Source organism: Scyliorhinus canicula, chromosome 3 (genome assembly GCF_902713615.1).
Source record: "Scyliorhinus canicula chromosome 3, sScyCan1.1, whole genome shotgun sequence".
NCBI lineage: Eukaryota > Metazoa > Chordata > Chondrichthyes > Carcharhiniformes > Scyliorhinidae > Scyliorhinus > Scyliorhinus canicula.
The window spans coordinates 84,306,430-84,323,941 of NC_052148.1; the positions used below are offsets into that span (position 1 = coordinate 84,306,430).

Sequence of the window (17,512 nt, forward strand, 5' to 3'; positions counted from 1 at the left end):
ATCCATCTAACTTGCACATCTTTGGACAGTGGGAGGAAACCGGATCCAGCACCCAGAAGAAACCCATACAGACAGGGGGAGAATGAGCAAACTCCACACAGTCACCCGAGGCCGGAATTGAACCTGGGTCCCTGGCGCTGTGAGGCAGCAGTGCCACTGTGCCGTTATGACCCCTGTCAAATTTGGAACTGCTTAAAATATTTCACTCAAAAATTCATAATTATGTCAAATGCCTACTGACAATAGACAAAATTTATGAATGATCATTGCTTTTAGGAACATGCAATATTTACAAGTTTGCAAACAAAAAAAGGTGACAGTAACAAGTATGTGCTTAGATTTAAAGAAAAAGTAGTATACGTCTAAATGTTCCCCTCAATTAATTTGACTTTTATTGTTTAACATTATTAAATTTAACATTGACAAATTTAAGTAAACTCCAATTAATTCACATAGTGTCAGATGAAAACAATTTTTTTTATCATCATAAGGGGCTCAAGGGGAGAAAATGCAGCTGTAATTATTTGAACGGTGCTGTATTTGGTCCTGGCCGTTGCCGACTTTTGCCCGCTGTGACTTAATAAAGCAACAAAATCGACTGCGCATGCCTGGCATTGGCAGCAAACTTAGTTGGTTCAAACTGCGCCAGACAGCCATTTGAATATTTAAATTTGGCTGTAGAATTTGCTGCCAAATTGACAGTAGTTTTAACATACATGCTGTTCCTAATGTGCAAATTGTCCAACATGTTATGATGAGAAAAATATGTCCCCTGAATTGTGAATTGCTGCAAGTTGCTTGACTATTTCTGTGCCTGCAATGTTGACCTCATTACTCTGGCAACCTCCCAGTAAGTTTCAAGAAATTACTGCATTTGCACATAACCGATTAAACTTGTGACAGAAAGTTTGGACTGGTATTTTACTGTAGAGATCTGCTGCGGGGTTCTCCATCGACGGGATCCTTCGTCCTGCTGGCAGGGCACCCACACCTGCTCATTTCCCGATGGCGTGGGATAGCCTACAATGGGAAACACTATTGGCCGGCTGCGGGATTGGAGGATCCCGCTGTCGGCGGGGGTAAGCCGTGCGGAAAACGAGGCTGGCGGGAAGGAGAATCCCGGCCCTGGTTTCCAGCATTTCTGTCCTTTAAAGCATTCTGTTAAACCTGTCGAGTTTCATTATTACAGGTAGCAAATTGTTCAAAATATACAAAATTTAAATTTCACGTTCCTTTTTCCTTTTTCTTTTTTTTGCTCTCTCTTAAATCCAATTTTTCTTTCCTTCTATTCCTCTTTTTGTATCAGTATTGATTCCTCCTTTGTTGTTCTGTTTCTTTCCCAATCTTTATATCTCAAATTCAAACTTCAAAATGATACAGACAAATTGGTGGAGTAGGCATGACAGGTGTCAGATGAAATTTAATGAGGAGAAGTGTGAGGGGATGCATTTTGGTATCAAGAACGTGAAGAGAGAATACAACATACAGGATACAATTCTGAAGAGGATGCAGGAGCAGAGGGACCTGGGTATATAGGTGCATGGATATTTGCAGATGGCAGGACAGATGGAGAGAGCAGTTAATAAAGCATATAGTGCATTAGACTTTATTAAAAGGAGCATAGAGTACAAGAGCAAGGAGGTTATGCTGAACTTATACAGGACACTTGTTAGTGCTCAGCTGGGATATTATGTACTATTCTGGGCGCCACAATGGAGAGAGTGCAGAAGAGGTTTACAAGAATGGTTCCAGGGATGTCAAACTTCAGTTATGAAGGTAGATTGGAGAAGTTGGAACTGTTCTCCTTGGAGAGGCAAAGTCTAAGAGGAGATTTGATAGAGGTGTTCAAAATTTTCAGGGGGCTGAACAATTGTACAAACATACAGATTAGGTGCAGGAATATCCATTCAGCCTCTCATGGTGGATCCGATTGTGGCCTCATTTATCCTTTCCCATTTACCCCTCTAACCTTTGGCTCCCTTTTCAGCCAATAATCCATCTAACTCAGCCTGAATTATATTCGATGAACCTACCCCTACTACCCCTGGGAATGAGAATTTCACCGACTAACAACTCTCTCATCTCTGTCTTAAATGTGAAACCACGGGCGGGATTCTCTCAGCCCGGGGCCAGGCTGGATAATCCCCCCGACAGGCGCGAATCGTCCCACGCCACCCCGAAGCCGGCACACGATTCTCTGCAGAGTGGAGAATCGGCGTGGTTGGTGCGGCGGCGGTTGCGCGCCGCTCTACACAGCCGGCCGCTCTACGCGGCTGGCCCGCTGATTCTCGGGCCGGGATGGGACAAGCGGCCGTCGTGGAAACGTCCACACCTGCTCTCAGCCGGCGGGAACTCAGCGTTGAAGGGTGGCGGCCTGGGAGGGGGGGGGGAGGGTGGGTCTGACCCCTGGGGGGGCAGGGGAGTCCTTTGATGTGGCCTGGCCCGCGATCGGGGCCCACCGATCAGCGGGCCGGCCTCTCTGTCTCCTAGCCTTCTTTCATCCGCGCTGGCCCCTGTACTCCTGCGCCATGTTGCGTTGAGGCAGACGTGGACAAGGGAGACATGTGCGGAAATCGCGATGGTGGGATTGCATATGCGTGCATCCCTCGGTGCCCATTCCACGGCCGGATCAGCAGCTGGAGCGGCGTAAACTGCACCAGCGCCGTAATTGCTGATCCTGGGGCTGTGTTGACACCGTCAAGAAACGGGACGTCACTTCCGACGGCGTCAACACTTAGCTTCAGGATCAGAGAATTCCGTCCCCCTTATCTTTAAACTATATCCTCTTGTGGTTGTCCCTCTCATCAGTGACAATCGCCATCTTTTATTCAGAAAAGACTCTTTCAAGTCAGCAAATCTCTTCTGGATGATCTCAGAATGTGGATATTGACCCTTCTTAGCTTTGGATGTGGGGTGGAGGTAGAGAGGTGTTGATGGAGAAGCTAAACAGTCAAAGGTCAAAGTCAAAGGAACCCACCGACAAAGTTACCCTGCCTGGAGTGATTGGGTAGCAAATGGCATTAGAGGGGGTGGGAGAACAGTATTAAAAGGGGAATGACATGTGTAATGAACTCCAATTGGCTTTATTGATTGGCCAATTGGAGTATGAGCTCCCTCAATGATAGCTCATTGAAGGGGCCCATGTAAGCACCTGTGTAGGCTTTGTGAGCCAGTCTTAAGTTGACTGGACTGCTAGCAGCACTGTTTGTAGCTGCTCCTGTAATATCGTTATTGTAAATAAATATTGGTGTGGTGATGGAACTCCTGCCTCCCGTGGATTACTACAGTGGCGACGAGGTAACTAAGAATTTTGTGGAGACCAGCTGCCGCACTCTGAGGGTAAGCCTTGCCATTTTAAAAATGCTGTTTTTTGGGAGGTTAGAGGCATTCGACCCGGCTATTGAGGACTGGCCCCAGGATGTGGAGAGAATGCGTTACTTCTTCCGGGCAAATGATATACTGACGGACGAAAGGAGACGGCTTATCCTGCTGTCGGCGTGCAGACCCTCCGCTTTCGCCATTATACGTAGTCTGACTTATCCCGATGCGCCGGACACGAAAACTTTCCAAGAAGTAACGGAATTGGTGAAAGAGCACTACGACCCAAAACCACCCCTCATTTTGCGTAGGTACAGATTCTACACAGCGAAGCGGGAAGACAGGGAGTCAGTCACGAATTTCTTGACCCGCCTGAGAAGGCTGGTGGAAAAATGAGAGTTCGGCCCGACACTAAATGAAATGCTTCGGGACCGTTTAGTGTGTGGTATAAACAACCTCTCAATACAGAAACGCCTGTTGGTGGAAACGGAGCTAGACTGCAGCCAGGCGTTACAGCTCGCACTGTCCCTAGAAAAGGCAGCAACTACAGGGCACGCCAATGGAGGTAGATACCTGTGAGAGGGACTACCACAACGGGTCCTGCTACCAGATAGCTGCTCTCTGGAAAAACCTGAGGAATAGAGGGAAAAAGGAAAACCCCAGAACTGCCCCCAAGTCTGCCAGAACAAACTGGAGACAGAAGGAAGTACCGGCTGAGGCTCCCCCAACAGAGAAGGACTGTTTCTGGCACCAGACAGAGTGGGGTAACAGCGACAGAAACCCTAGAAGGAGGTGGCAAAAGAGGAATAGCAGGTGGGGATGCAGGGAAGTACACAACCTAGACGCCCCATCCTCCTCCGAAGGGGAACAATTATATAATATTGCAACGAAGAAAGCAGAACCCATTAAGATTACCCCACGGGTGAACGGGCGGCCGACAATAATGGAAATAGACACGGGGGCGGCCGTATCAGTAATGGGAGTGGCAGCATTTAGAAAAATCAAAGATGGACTTCAGCCACTAACCCTAACAAAAACATCGACGAAACTTAAAACCTACACGGGGGAACCCCTGGAAGTTCTAGGCACGACTCATGTACCCGTTGAATATGAGAAACAATTGCTCAGATTACCATTGACGATAGTAGTGGGCTCCGGACCCAGCTTAATTGGACGAAACTGGCTGAAAGACCTAAAATTAGATTGGATGAAAATTTTCAGAGTGGAAGCGGGCAGTTGAGTGGAGTACTCCAAAAATACCCGGAGGTCTTCCAGGAAGATTTGGGGGAAATCATAGGCGCCAAAGCAACTTTGCATGTGGACCCAGAAGCCCTTCCGAAATTTTGTACGGCCAGACCAGTACCTTTTGCATTAAGGAAGAAAGTAGATGACGAAATAGAAAGGTTACAGCGCAACGGCATTATCAGACCAGTACAGTTCTCAGAATGGGCAGCGCCGGTGGTACCAATTTTGAAGCCAGACGGCTCGATACGTCTCTGTGGAGATTTCAAACAGACGGTAAACAAATACGCACTGCTGGACAAATACCCAATCCAGAAAATAGATGACCTATATGCCAAATTGGCAGGTGGGCGTTTGTTCACGAAACTGGACATGAGCCACGCCTACCTGCAGTTAAAACTGGACAAGGACTCCCAGATGTTCGCTACGATCAACACCCTGAAGGGCCTTTTTCATTATACTAGGCTACCTTTCGGAGTGTCATCAGCCTGCGCTATATTCCAGCGTACGATGGAAAATATTCTGCAGGGACTACCGCAGGTGGCGATTTATTTGGACGATGTCTTAATCACGGGTAGGACAAACAGGGAACATTTAAGGAACCTGGAGGAAGTGCTCAGGCGTTTTGCAAAGGCAGGTGTACGGCTAAAAAGGGAAAAATGTGTTTTTCTGGCCCCACAAGTGACGTACCTGGGATATAAAGTAGACGAGTCAGGCTTACACCCATTAGTAGACAGAGTAAGGGCAATAAAAGAAGCCCCCACTCCCACCACGGTCCAGGAGTTACGATCATTTCTAGGGTTGGTAACCTATTATGGAAAATTTATTGAAAATAGGGCGTCCATCCGAGAACCCCTCCACCAGCTACTAAAAAAGGGGCAAGAATGGAAATGGTCTGCCTGCCAAAACCGAGCATTTAGGGACATTAAGGAACAGCTGTCATCCGAAAATGTCCTAGAGCATTATGACCCAAGGAAGGAGTTGGTGGTCACTTGTGATGCATCCCCCTACGGAGTAGGAGCCATTTTAGCCCATAGAGGAAGGAATGGGGAAGAATGGCCAATAGCCTATGCTTCGAGGACCTTGGCGATGGCTGAGAGGAAGTACGCCCAAATCGAGAAGGAAGGACTGGCGGTGATATTCGCAGTAAAAAAATTTCACCAGTATCTGTACGGGCGGACATTCACCATAGTGATGGACCATAAGCCGTTATTAGGGTTATTAAAAGAAGATAAGTCAATACCCCCGATTGCATCAGCTAGAATCCAACGCTGGGCATTGCTACTGGCGGCGTATAGATACGTTCTGGAGCACAGACCAGGAACGCGAGTAACAAATGCAGATGCTTTGAGCAGACTTCCCCTCCCGGACACTCCGCCGCAAATACCAAAAGTAGAGGAGACAGTAATGACTCTAAATGTTTTGGACACTTTACCAGTAGACGCACAACATATTCGGTTGTGGACGCAAAAAGACCCAGTTTTAGCCAAGATGAAGCATTTACTGCTAACAGGGGAACTGGAAAGACCAGTGGAGCCCCAGATACACCCATACTGGAGCAGAAGGGACCAAATGACCGTAGAAGACGGTATCCTATTATGGGGAGCCCAGGTAATAGTCCCAGCTCAGGGCCGTCAGGCAATCTTAACTGAGTTACATCACGGACACCCAGGGGTGTCTAAAATGAAGATGCTAGCTCGAAGCTACGTTTGGTGGCCAGGTTTGGACACAGACATAGCAGCCTTGGTATGTCACTGCCAGGAGTGCCAACGGGGCAAAGAGTGCCACCAGCGGCCATTGCACCCATGGGAATGGCCAGGCAGACCGTGGACCCGCCTGCATATTGACCACGCCGGCCCTTTCATGGGCTCAATGTTTTTGGTGATAGTGGCGCCCACTCAAAATGGTTGGACGTCCACCGGGTAAACGCGTCAAGCACAGCATCGACAATTGAAAAGCTCAGGGCTTCGTTTGCAACACATGGACTTCCGGAGGTATTAGTGTCGGACAACGGAACAGCATTCACAAGTGGGGAATTTGGAAAATTCCTGAAGGAAAACGGAGTCCGTCGCATCAAAACGACCCCTTACCATCCAGCGACCAACGGCCTGGCAGAGAGAGCGGTCCAGACACTTAAAGCGGGACTCAAGAAGCAGCCGGCAGCGTCAATGGACACAAAGCTCTCCCGCTGGCTGTTTGATTACAGGACCACACCGCATTCCACAACGGGCATACCGCCAGCTGAACTCTTAATGGGAAGGCGGCTGCGAACGAGGCTGAGTCTCCTTTTCCCAAAGTTAACAGGGAAAGTGGAGGAACAGCAGGCCCAACCCTGGGGGCATGATAATAGTCGGCAGCAGAGACATTTCCAGGTAGGGGCACCAATTTGGGTCAAGAATTATGGGAATGGACCAACGTGGTGCATTGCACGGTAGAGTCCCAAACAGGGCCCATATCCTATGAGGTTTCGATAGGAGGTAAGGTGCTGAAGAAACGCCTAGACCAAATAAGGGCAGCGGAACCACACATGGAAGGAGGCGAAGCAGGACCGCCTCAAGCTGGGATAGCCCAGACGGAAAGGATACCCACACCCCCCAGCCCCGAGCAATTTCTCCAGACCCCATCATCCAGTTGTCAGACTCGGAGATGGACACGTTCGACGAGGCCGCCGCGACATCTCTCCCCGAGGAGGATGAAGAACAACTTCCAAGGAGGTGGTCAAGGAAAAGACGGGCACCTATAAGGTACACCCCGCCCACTTCGGAGAACGACCCGGCGGACGACACAGAGGTGACAGACCCAGACATGAGGAACAGGAAGAAGCTCAGAGGAATGCCAGCTGGCAGGAATTCCTCGGACCTTGGGGGAGAGGGGAGGGGTGTAATGAACTCCAATTGGCTTTATTGATTGGCCAATTGGAGTATGAGCTCCCTCAATGATGGCTCATTGAGGGGGCCCATATAATCACCTGTGTAGGCTTTGTGAGCCAGTCTTAAGTTGACTGGACTGCTAGCAGCGCTGTTTGTAGCTGCTCCTGTAATATCGTTATTGTAAATAAATATTGGTGTGGTGACGGAACTCCTGCCTCCCGTGGATTACTACAACGTGGATTTTGATGCCATGGTGGACAGTGTAGAGGAGTAGAATGAGAGATGGGGATGGCACAGAAAGAATTGGTGGGATGGGGTTATGATCGAGGATGATGGAAAGATGAAAGGGATGGGTATGTAATGCGATAGATTGCAGTCGAGGGATGGATTGGCATAGTTTTAAAGAAATACCATGTAATGAATGTATCAAGTTCACCTCAAATGTTTTGAACATCTCTGCTGTTTAAAAATAAGTTTCAAAAATGTATACAATTTTTTAATTTCCTGCCCTAAAAGAGTCCAATCATTTTGTCAAGTATCTTTAGATTTTTCCAGTTACAACTTTGGTGAGGTGAAGCTGCCAGTAAAGTAGAGCAGCTTTATTTTTTTTAATGAACAACTTAGAAATCAGTGGACATTAAAATCAGGAGAGGTGTAAAACCTCCAACTCTAAAATCAGCCGTTTACACCCCTCAAAGCCAAAATCTACCCCTTAAACTTCAGACCTGGATTTACCAGAAGCATGTTTTCCTTAGGTTGAGTAGCTCCATATGAATCTTATGATTCTTATCTATAATACATTTTTATCACATATGCTGTAACTGTATTGAGACTTTAAAATATAATTCTGGTGTAACCAATGCCAATATTGCCACTGGTCTTCCGGTGATCTTTATAATTAAATGTAATATGTGATTGTATCCAATTAAGCTTTCACTTTCCTCTATTTTTCCAGTACTCGATCAGTGAAGAAGTTCAGAAGAAGCCTCTGCCCATTGCTCCCTCACAGTGTTGTAAGTTTATTTTTTAAGTGATTACCATCAAGTTTACTGCAGCTTTAATCACTGTTCAGTGCTTTGCTCAGGAAGATTTGTTTGTTGTATTTTTCTTTCTCATATCTAAAATGCATATTTTTGTTTATTTCTAATATTCACCCTGCAACCTTTTATTTAAGAATCATGGTTGGATAATTCACCTACAATAGAAGATACTTAAATATTTTGTACAAAATGCACCTTCGAGATATTCACTCTTTAAAAAAAACAAATGGTCCACTGGACAGGTCACTCCTTTGTTTTTCAGCAAGATGTTTCTTTTGCATGTTAGAAGAAGGGGATATATGCACGGTACTGCATATGTCATTTAAGCATGCACAATGCTAGAAAACTTGTATTTTATTGTTATTTCAATTTTAGAAATGCAGTTTACTTCAGTTTTACAGAAAATTAATACCATACAAGTAAAATGGCAAATAATGAAAGCATTGTGTGGAGCATTTATCTGTACATGGGTATTGCATTTTGTTCAAAAGAATATAAGTAGAATTTACTACTAATGTAGTACTATCAAGGAGATATCGGGAGGAGTGATTAACTTGACACTTACAATTTTTAAGGGGCTTGACAGGGAAGATACTAGTGAATGATTGCCTTCACTAGCGAATCGTGAACAAGAAGTTGCAGTCTCGACTTCAAAGAGGCTCAGTTGCTGAGTATATTCAAGGCAGAGATCGATAGAGTTTTGGGCACAAAGGAAATTATGGGATATGGAATAGTGCAAGAAGGTGGAGTTAAATTAATTCACAGAATTGCAGAAAAATACAGTGCAGAAAAGGCCCTTTGGCCCATCGAGTGTGCACTGTCGCATGAAAGGCACCTGAGGCTGGATTCTCCATTTGAAAGACTATCTTGACACCAGCGGAGCATGCGTGGACTTTCACGACCGAAAAACTGGTGCGATACCCTCACCGATTGTGGTACTGGTGAGGGGCTAGCACTTGCGGCGAGTGAAACTCCCGCGGACTGTGCCAAAAATGGGCAGAGAATGGTCGGGTCCTGGGCCGTGCATGCACACAGCTGACGGCCTGCAATGGTTTTTCCGTACAACAGGGCGGCAGCCATGCGCAAACCCAATCCGCCAACTGCAACGCCATAGCCAACCCCCTGGCCACCCTCCACCAGTCCCCTCAGCTCGAGCAGAAGCCACCCCCCCGGCCGAGTGTGGCGGCACTGGACACTGTCCGCAGCCGGCACCCCGGGTTCCTGCACGCCCGGGATCACACGTGGGAACTCGGCCCATCAGGGGCGGAGCATTGAGGGTGGGCTGGTCGAAGACATGGCAGCGCCATTGAAATGGCACGCATCACGATGTTGTCAGTTTGAAGAGGGCGGACCATGGTGGACTGGCGTCAAACCGGTGCCGGCCCCGATTCCGGGGTCAGAAAGCCATTCTCCGCCCAGTTGCTGAACGCGATTTTGGCGTCAGGCTACGGAGAATCCAGACCCTGATCTGCCAATCCTAATCCTATTTGCCAATACTTGGCCCATAGCCTCGACTGTTAAGACATGCCAAGTGCTCATCCAGGTACCTTTTTAATGGATGTGAGGCAACCCGCCTCTACCACCCTCCCAGGCAGTGCGTTCCAGACTGTCACCACCATCTGGGTAAAAAGATTTTCCTCAAATCCCCCCTGAACCTCCCGGCCCTCAAATTGAACTTGTATCCCCTCCTATCCGTCCCTTCATCTAAGGGGAACAGCTGTTCTCTATCCACCCTGTCCATTCCCTCATAATCTTGTACACCTCAATTAGGTCACCCCTCCGTCTTCTCTGCTCCAGCGAAAACAACCCAAGCCTACCTAACCTCTCCTCATAACCTTGATGTTCCATCCCAGGCGACATCCTGGTGAAACGCCACTGCACCCGCTCCAGTGCAATCGCTTCCTTCCTATAATGTGGCGACCAGAACTGCACACAGGGCTCCAGTTGTGGTCTCATCAATGTTCTATATAACCCCAACATGACTTCCTTGCTTCTGTATTCTTTCCCACGATTGATAAAGGCAAGTGTACCATATGCCTTTTCATCACCCTATTAACTTGCCCGTCTGCCTTCAGCGATCTATTTACAAACATGCCACGGTCCCTTTGTTCCTCAGGATTTCCCAGTGTGTTGCCATTCATTGAATATTTTCTTGTCAAATTGCTCCTTCCAAAGTGTAACACCTTACACTTTTCAGGATTAAATTACATCTGCCACTTTTCTGCCCATTTGATCATTCCGTCCACAACCCAAGACTCTCAGCCTCACTGTTAGCCATCCATGCTGTTTTCTGTGTCATCCGCAAACTTACTGATCCTACCCCTCCCCCCCCCCCCCCCCCCCCCCCCCCCCCCCCCCCCCCCACAGTCATCGAAGTTATTGATATAAATGACAAATAATAGGGATCCCTGTGAGGTACGCCACTGGACACTGGCCTCCAGTCACGAGAGCAGCCTTCTGTCATCACCCTCTGTTTCCGACAGCTCAGCCAGCTTTGAATCCAGCTTGTCAAGTTCCTCTGTATCCCTTGTGCATTTGCCTTCTTCCTAAGTCTCCCATGTGGGACCTTGTCAAATACTTTGCTGAAATCCATATAAACTCCCTTAACTGTACTACCCTCATCTCCACACTTAGACATGCACTCAAAAAATTAAATCAAATTTGTTAGGCATGACCTCCCTCTGACAAAACCATGCTGACTATTCCTGATCAAACCTTGCCTCGCCAAGTGGAGATAGATTCTCTCCTTACGAATTTTCTCCATTAGTTTCCCAACCATTGATGTGAGATAGTTGATCAGCGATAATCGTACTTGATGGAGGCGTCAGCTCGAAGGGCTGAATGGCTTACTCGCGTTCCTATTTCTTAGATTTTTCTTGGTTTAAATATTAAATATGAAACACTTTGGGAAAGTATATTGCATTGAAGGTGCTATAAAAGTCAGTTTTGTTATGTATTGAACATAATGAATCAGATACTATTATTCCTGTAATTTCCTAATAGGAGCTACAGACTTCTAACATGAGATGTTAAACAAATCTTGCTGCATGAAAATGAATGGATCAACTGAGTACTTTTAAAATATGGCTTTGCACTAGGCTGGATATATGTTGTACTGGAGGCGAAAGGTGTGGCTCTTATTGGATTGGATTTGTTTATTGTCACGTGTACAGAGGTACAGTGAAACGTATTTTTCTGCTAGCAGCTCAAACAGATCATTAAGTACATGAAAAGAAATTAAAAGAAAAAGAAAAAACATAATAGGGCAACACAAGGTACACAATGTAAATACGTAGACACTGGCATTGGGTAAAGCATACAGGGGTGTAATATTAATCAGGTCAGTCCATAAGAGGGTCGTTTAGGAGTCTGGTAACAGCGGGGAAGAAGCTGTTTTTGAATCTGTATGTGCATGTTCTCAGACTTTTGTATCTCCTGGCCGATGGAAGAAGTTGGAAGAGTGAGTAAGCTGGGTGGGAGGGGTCTTACCAATGACCTTAAATTGTCCAAAGAATCAGGCTGCTGAATTATACATAGAATGGCAGACACCAAGTGGTTGTGCTGTTAAAATCGAGCAGATTACAAACTTTTTCCGCCATTTCACATTACAAGCATCAAGGTTTTGCAGCCAGAAGTAACATTTGCCTTAAGCAGGAACGGGTCTCATGAATATGCAATTTGGGATCCTATTATGTCAGATGGATGCTGATGACTTTTTAATTGGGACTTTAGCAGGAAAACTCTGCAATTTTCCCACCAGACGAACAACAGGACTGCAGCTATTCTGCAATGGTCAAGAATCTTCAATGTAAGTGTAAACTTGTCTTTCTGAAACCAGGAGCAGCAGGACTGCTTTCTGGGCTCAGCAAGTAAACGTGTGACCTCTTCACCCCTCCCATAAGATTCTCTAAAAGCCCAGTCTATGGCTGGAATTTTCCAGCCCGACCCTCTAGTGGGTTTTCCAGCAGCAGTGTCAACGCCCTACAAAAGAGGGCAGTCACCCAATGCAACAAAAAGATGAATTATCTACTTTTAAGCAATTCTGAACATACACAGACAAATACATCCACCAGAATCACTCTCTCTGCCAGCTCAAGGGACATCATCACTCACCTACTCACACACACCATCATCTCCTCTGCGGATTGTGCCCTCACCCTGTCCAAGGCACCACTTACCACCTACACATGCCAAGCATCCTTCTGATTTGCCATAGCAGGCATCCTGCTTGCAATCTCTCTAGCTGTCGTCAAGCAGGACAAGCTGGCTCATTACAAGAGAGAGAGGACCCACTCTGGCGGTGGAATGCCTGAATTCAAGGATCTGACCAACTTTAAGAATAGAGCCATTCAACTGGCCACTGAGGATATGGACCTTTTCTCTGCTGACGGTGAGGCCCAACCAAATAGGGATCCTGCATTTCAACATCTATCAGACAACAATATTGTTAGTGATGTCTCCTGTTTTGCAGTTCCCTGCCATGCACTCATCATCTCTCCTTTCTTTCACAGGTACATCTAGGAAGCACCAGAGGCTATCCAAGAGCCAGAGCCTTGACTCAAGGCCAGGAGGAACCTCAGAAGATGAATCCGATGACACACTAATTGAAGACCCTTCGCAGCACTCACCCACACCCTCCATCTGCTTAGGGGGACACACCGCGTGGTAGCCTCGCGGTCCCCATCTGGTGAGCATAGTGCACTGTGATCCAGAGCAGGTGGAGGCAGAGACATCCCAGGGTACTAGCACAGCAAGAACAACTGGAAGGCAGGAATCTGCTGAGCCCGAATCAGATGACGAATCTATGGACTCAGCTGTACTTCAGTTGCTGGAACTGCAAAGACGAGCTTGGGAACATCAGGAAGGGTTGGCTGCTGCACTCTTCAAATTGCAAGGCACGATGGAGGAGTCCATGCGCCTTCAGTTGAGGTGATCGCACAGGAATGCCAGTGCACCAGGGTCAACACGGGTAGACTGACAGCTGTCATGGAAACTGCACCAGGGTCAACACTGGTAGACTGGCAGCTGTCATGGAAACTGTGGTCCAGGACATCACTCCTGCACTGCTGCGGGAGCTCCACTGCATCGCTGAGTCGCTAGCTAACATCCAGCAGTGTTACTGTGAGAGGATTGCAGAGCATCTTAATCTCACTCCAGCTGCCTCTTCTTCCAAAAGAGACAGCCAGAGCCCCTGAAGCACCCACAGGGAGGAGGCCAAGCAACTTGTCACCCCGGGGGAATCCACCCAAGTGACTCCAGGAGTGTCCAACCGTTGCCAATTTGCATTTCCTGTGACCCCATCAGCTGCAGCTCCACAGGGAGAGAAGAGTGCCACTGCCTCCTGACCAAAACCCCACCCACTTCCGTCCCACACCCCATGAATGAGTGGCGACAGTATTGGCCACTTGACTGCATCCTGTGCTCTCAGCTCAGTGGCAGCTATTATTCTAACCTGTGCTCAAAGGCGGAATAGTAAGCTTGGACTGTGAGGGTTACTGCTCATAGCCTGAAGAACTATAATGCAGACAGTTCTGAGCACTTCCCTCAGTGACTGTTCCATGCCCATCTCTCATGGGGTTGGATCCTCTAAATCCAACCCCATGAGACTCATATTATTTTGCAGACAGTGTCCGAGGGGTTAAAAGTTCAGGAGCAGTCAGTAGCCTATCAGGAATTTGAAATGAAAATGAAATGAAATGAAAATCTTTTATAGTCACAAGTAGGCTTCAAATGAAGTTACTGTGAAAAGCCCCTAGTCACCACATTCCGGCGCCTGTTCGGGGAGGCTGGTAGAGGAATTGAACCGTGCTGCTGGTCTGCCTTGGTCTGCTTTAAAAGCCAGCGATTTATCCCTGTGCTTTGTGTTGTTGAGCGGACATAACTGCTTTCAAAGCCAGAATCCAAGTATTTTGTTGGAGCTGATGCTGAATGGTCTCAGCTGCAGATGAATGCTCATTCTTTAAGTGCTTTTCCAAGTGTGTGGCTGATTGTTTTTCTCCACCATCACCCCTCCTGTCAGCCCTTGCCCTGACGGTCTCCTTAATGCTGCCTTGCTTGGTTCCCGCACACTAGGACCTTTACCCCAAGGCTACCCTTAGCGCTGTCTTTCTTCCCCACACTGGAGCCCTTGCCCCAGCACAGCACTGAAAACCAGCAGGGAAGAATCACGTGACCCTTCATCTGAATCCAGGACGCCACTCCTTAAATTCCGAGGGGAATCCTTGAGAACGCTACATTACATTGTGTGCATTCACCTTCGAGTTCCCCTCAAAGTTAAGGTCACCAGGTGCATGTCTTTTGATGTCATTTGTGTACCGTTCTGAAGTCACATCGGCGTGGGATATAAATTAGCGTGGAGGGATGACTCCGATGTGTTGCCACAATGATGATGTGCAAATTAAATTCCCGATATTTTTCGGTGAGAAACACAGCTCGCCGTTGATGGGGAGAAGGGACAATCACATCCTGGATTTACGCCACTGAACAGACCTGTCCTGATTGGGAGTGGAAAAACCCAGGCAGTAGCTATCACAAACTATAGTTTGGAGATTTCAATACACACTGTTTCAATTAATCAAATATAAAATCTAACTCATAACATCCCAGGTGGTTTGTCTCTAGGACTGATATAATGAAAGATGTGCTCTCAGACTCGGTTGGTTCTCTGAGGAATCCAATTTTGAATGTCTAAAAAAAAAAATGGAAAGAGCAGGTGGAACAAAAATGTGGCAAGGGCAAAAATGCCCCAATTTCACTTAACATTCAATGTGATTAAAAAGCTGGGTACAATCGGCATTATTTTCTTTCTGACACTTCAGTTTTATCATAAAAGATTTAATAAGACGCATGGAACACTGTGGCAGGATCAGACAGAGTCGGCATGGATCTAGAAAAGAGAAATCATGCTTAACAAGTCTAATGGATGTTTTCGAGGATGTAACGAGTAGAATTGACAAGGGGGAGCCAGTGGATGTGTATATTTGGACTTTCAGAAGGCTTTCAAAAAAAATCCCGCATAAGAGATTAGCGTGTAAAATTAAAGTGTATGGGATTAGGGGTAGTGTATTCAGATGGATAGAAAACTGTTTGGCAGACAAGAAACAAATACTAGTAACAAATGGTCCATTTTCCAAATGGCAGGCATTGACTATTGGGGTACCACAGGGATCAGTGCTCGGACTTCACAGTTATTCACATTATATATTAATGATTTAGATGATAGAACTAAATATAATATGTCCAAATTTGAAGATGACACAAAGCTTGGTGGGAGAGTGAGCTGTGAGGAGAATACAGGGATACTTCAGTGTGAGTTGGACAAGTTGAGTTAGTGGGCAAATACTTGGCAGATGCAGTATAATGTTGCTAAATATGAGTTTATCCACTTTGGGAGCAAAAAAGGAAGGCAGACTATTATCTGAATTGCTATCGATTGAGAGAGGAAAATGTGCAACAAGACTTGGGAGATCTCGTATACCAGTCACTGAAGGTAAGCATGCAGGTGCAGCTGGTAGTAAAGAAGGCAAATGATATGTTGGCCTTATAGCGAGAAGATTCAAGTACAGGAGCATGTATGTCTTGCTGCAATTATGCAGGGCTTTGGTGAGGCCACATCTGGAGTATTGTGTGCAGTCTTGGTTTCCTTATCAGAGGAAGGATGTTATTGTTATAGAGGGGGAGTGCAGCGAAGATTTATGATACTGATTCCTGGGATAGTGTAGAAGTGTTTCCAAGGACTAAGTATTGAGCTAGCTTTTACGTGAGGTTCCTCCCTCTTAATTACAGCTCAGCTGAACACACCGACCTGCAGATACATCACTCCGATTAAGACGGCTATATTATTACTTATATTTTTCCAAGCTTGATTCACCTACGTAGAAGAGTGATCTGGATAAATGCCAAATCACTCTGCCCGACACTTGTACAGACAGATCAATGATACAGTTTTCCAAAGATTAATAACCCACCCCACTTGGACTTGGTCCAATCCTTGGAGCTGTCAATTTTATATTGACCAGTGAAATTTATTTTGAGTAACATGATGACTGTAGTAATCCACGGGAGGCAGGAGTTCCGTCACCACACCAATATTTATTTACAATAACGATATTACAGGAGCAGCTACAAACAGTGCTGCTAGCAGTCCAGTCAACTAAAGACTGGCTAACAAAGCCTACACAGGTGATTATATGGGCCCCCTCAATGAGCTATCATTGAGGGAGCTCATACTCCAATTGGCCAACCAATAAAGCCAATTGGAGTTCATTACAATGACTGTGATCAATGCATAATTTAACCCCATCCTGCCACCTGTTGTTTATTAGGACACTGTATCCATTATGAAGTTGTTTTTCTGACATTCCCATCTTCCTTATCGCAGCCTACCTCATTGTTCATCTAGGGGTAGGATGCCAAAGTTGGGTCCTCTTTACACCATGGATTGTCTGAGACAGGATATTGGGGGCACTGATAAGAATTGTTTACTGAGCTGACTGTGTTATTGCTGACCACACTATTTGTGTCTAATCCTGTTTGTCTCAAAAACATGGGTATGTTAGCTAGCTTAAATCCCAACATGCATTATGGTCATTGCTTGTAGCAAGAGTTTGAATGCTTATTACTGCTATGTCCTAAAAATACATATTTAATGGTTAATAATGATTGCTGGGTATACTTTCTATGATTGGTCTCAATCCTTAATAAACTAACTTATGTAGAACTATTCTAATATTATCCTAGCTATCCGGTTTCAAGGGGTGTCGTCTCAGGACACCCCCCTTCAGATGGCGGGGCTGAAGTATGAGGAGAGATTGAGTTGTTTAGGATTATATTCACTGGAGTTCAGAAGAATGAGGGGGGATCTCATAGAAATCTATAAAATTCTAACAGGACTAGACACAGTAGATGCAGAAATGATGTTTCCGATGACGAGGGAGTCCAGAACTAGTGGTCACAGTCTAAGGATACAGGATAAACAAATTAGGATTGAGATGAGGAGAAATTTCTTCACCCAGCAAGTGGTGAGACTGTGGGATTCGCTAC

At 46.3% G+C, this 17,512-nt stretch overlaps 1 protein-coding gene across 11 annotated transcripts in view; it reads left to right on the forward strand.

Annotated features, from left to right (window-relative positions):
• Positions 1-17,512, forward strand: part of LOC119962769 (protein unc-13 homolog B-like) — a 746,238-nt gene that overhangs the window by 442,223 nt on the left and 286,503 nt on the right. For all 11 annotated transcript variants that reach the window (XM_038790824.1, XM_038790825.1, XM_038790823.1 and 8 more), the window contains one exon: positions 8,386-8,443. In XM_038790824.1, coding sequence (XP_038646752.1) covers positions 8,386-8,443 — 58 coding nt within the window. The remainder of the gene's footprint in view (positions 1-8,385; positions 8,444-17,512) is intronic.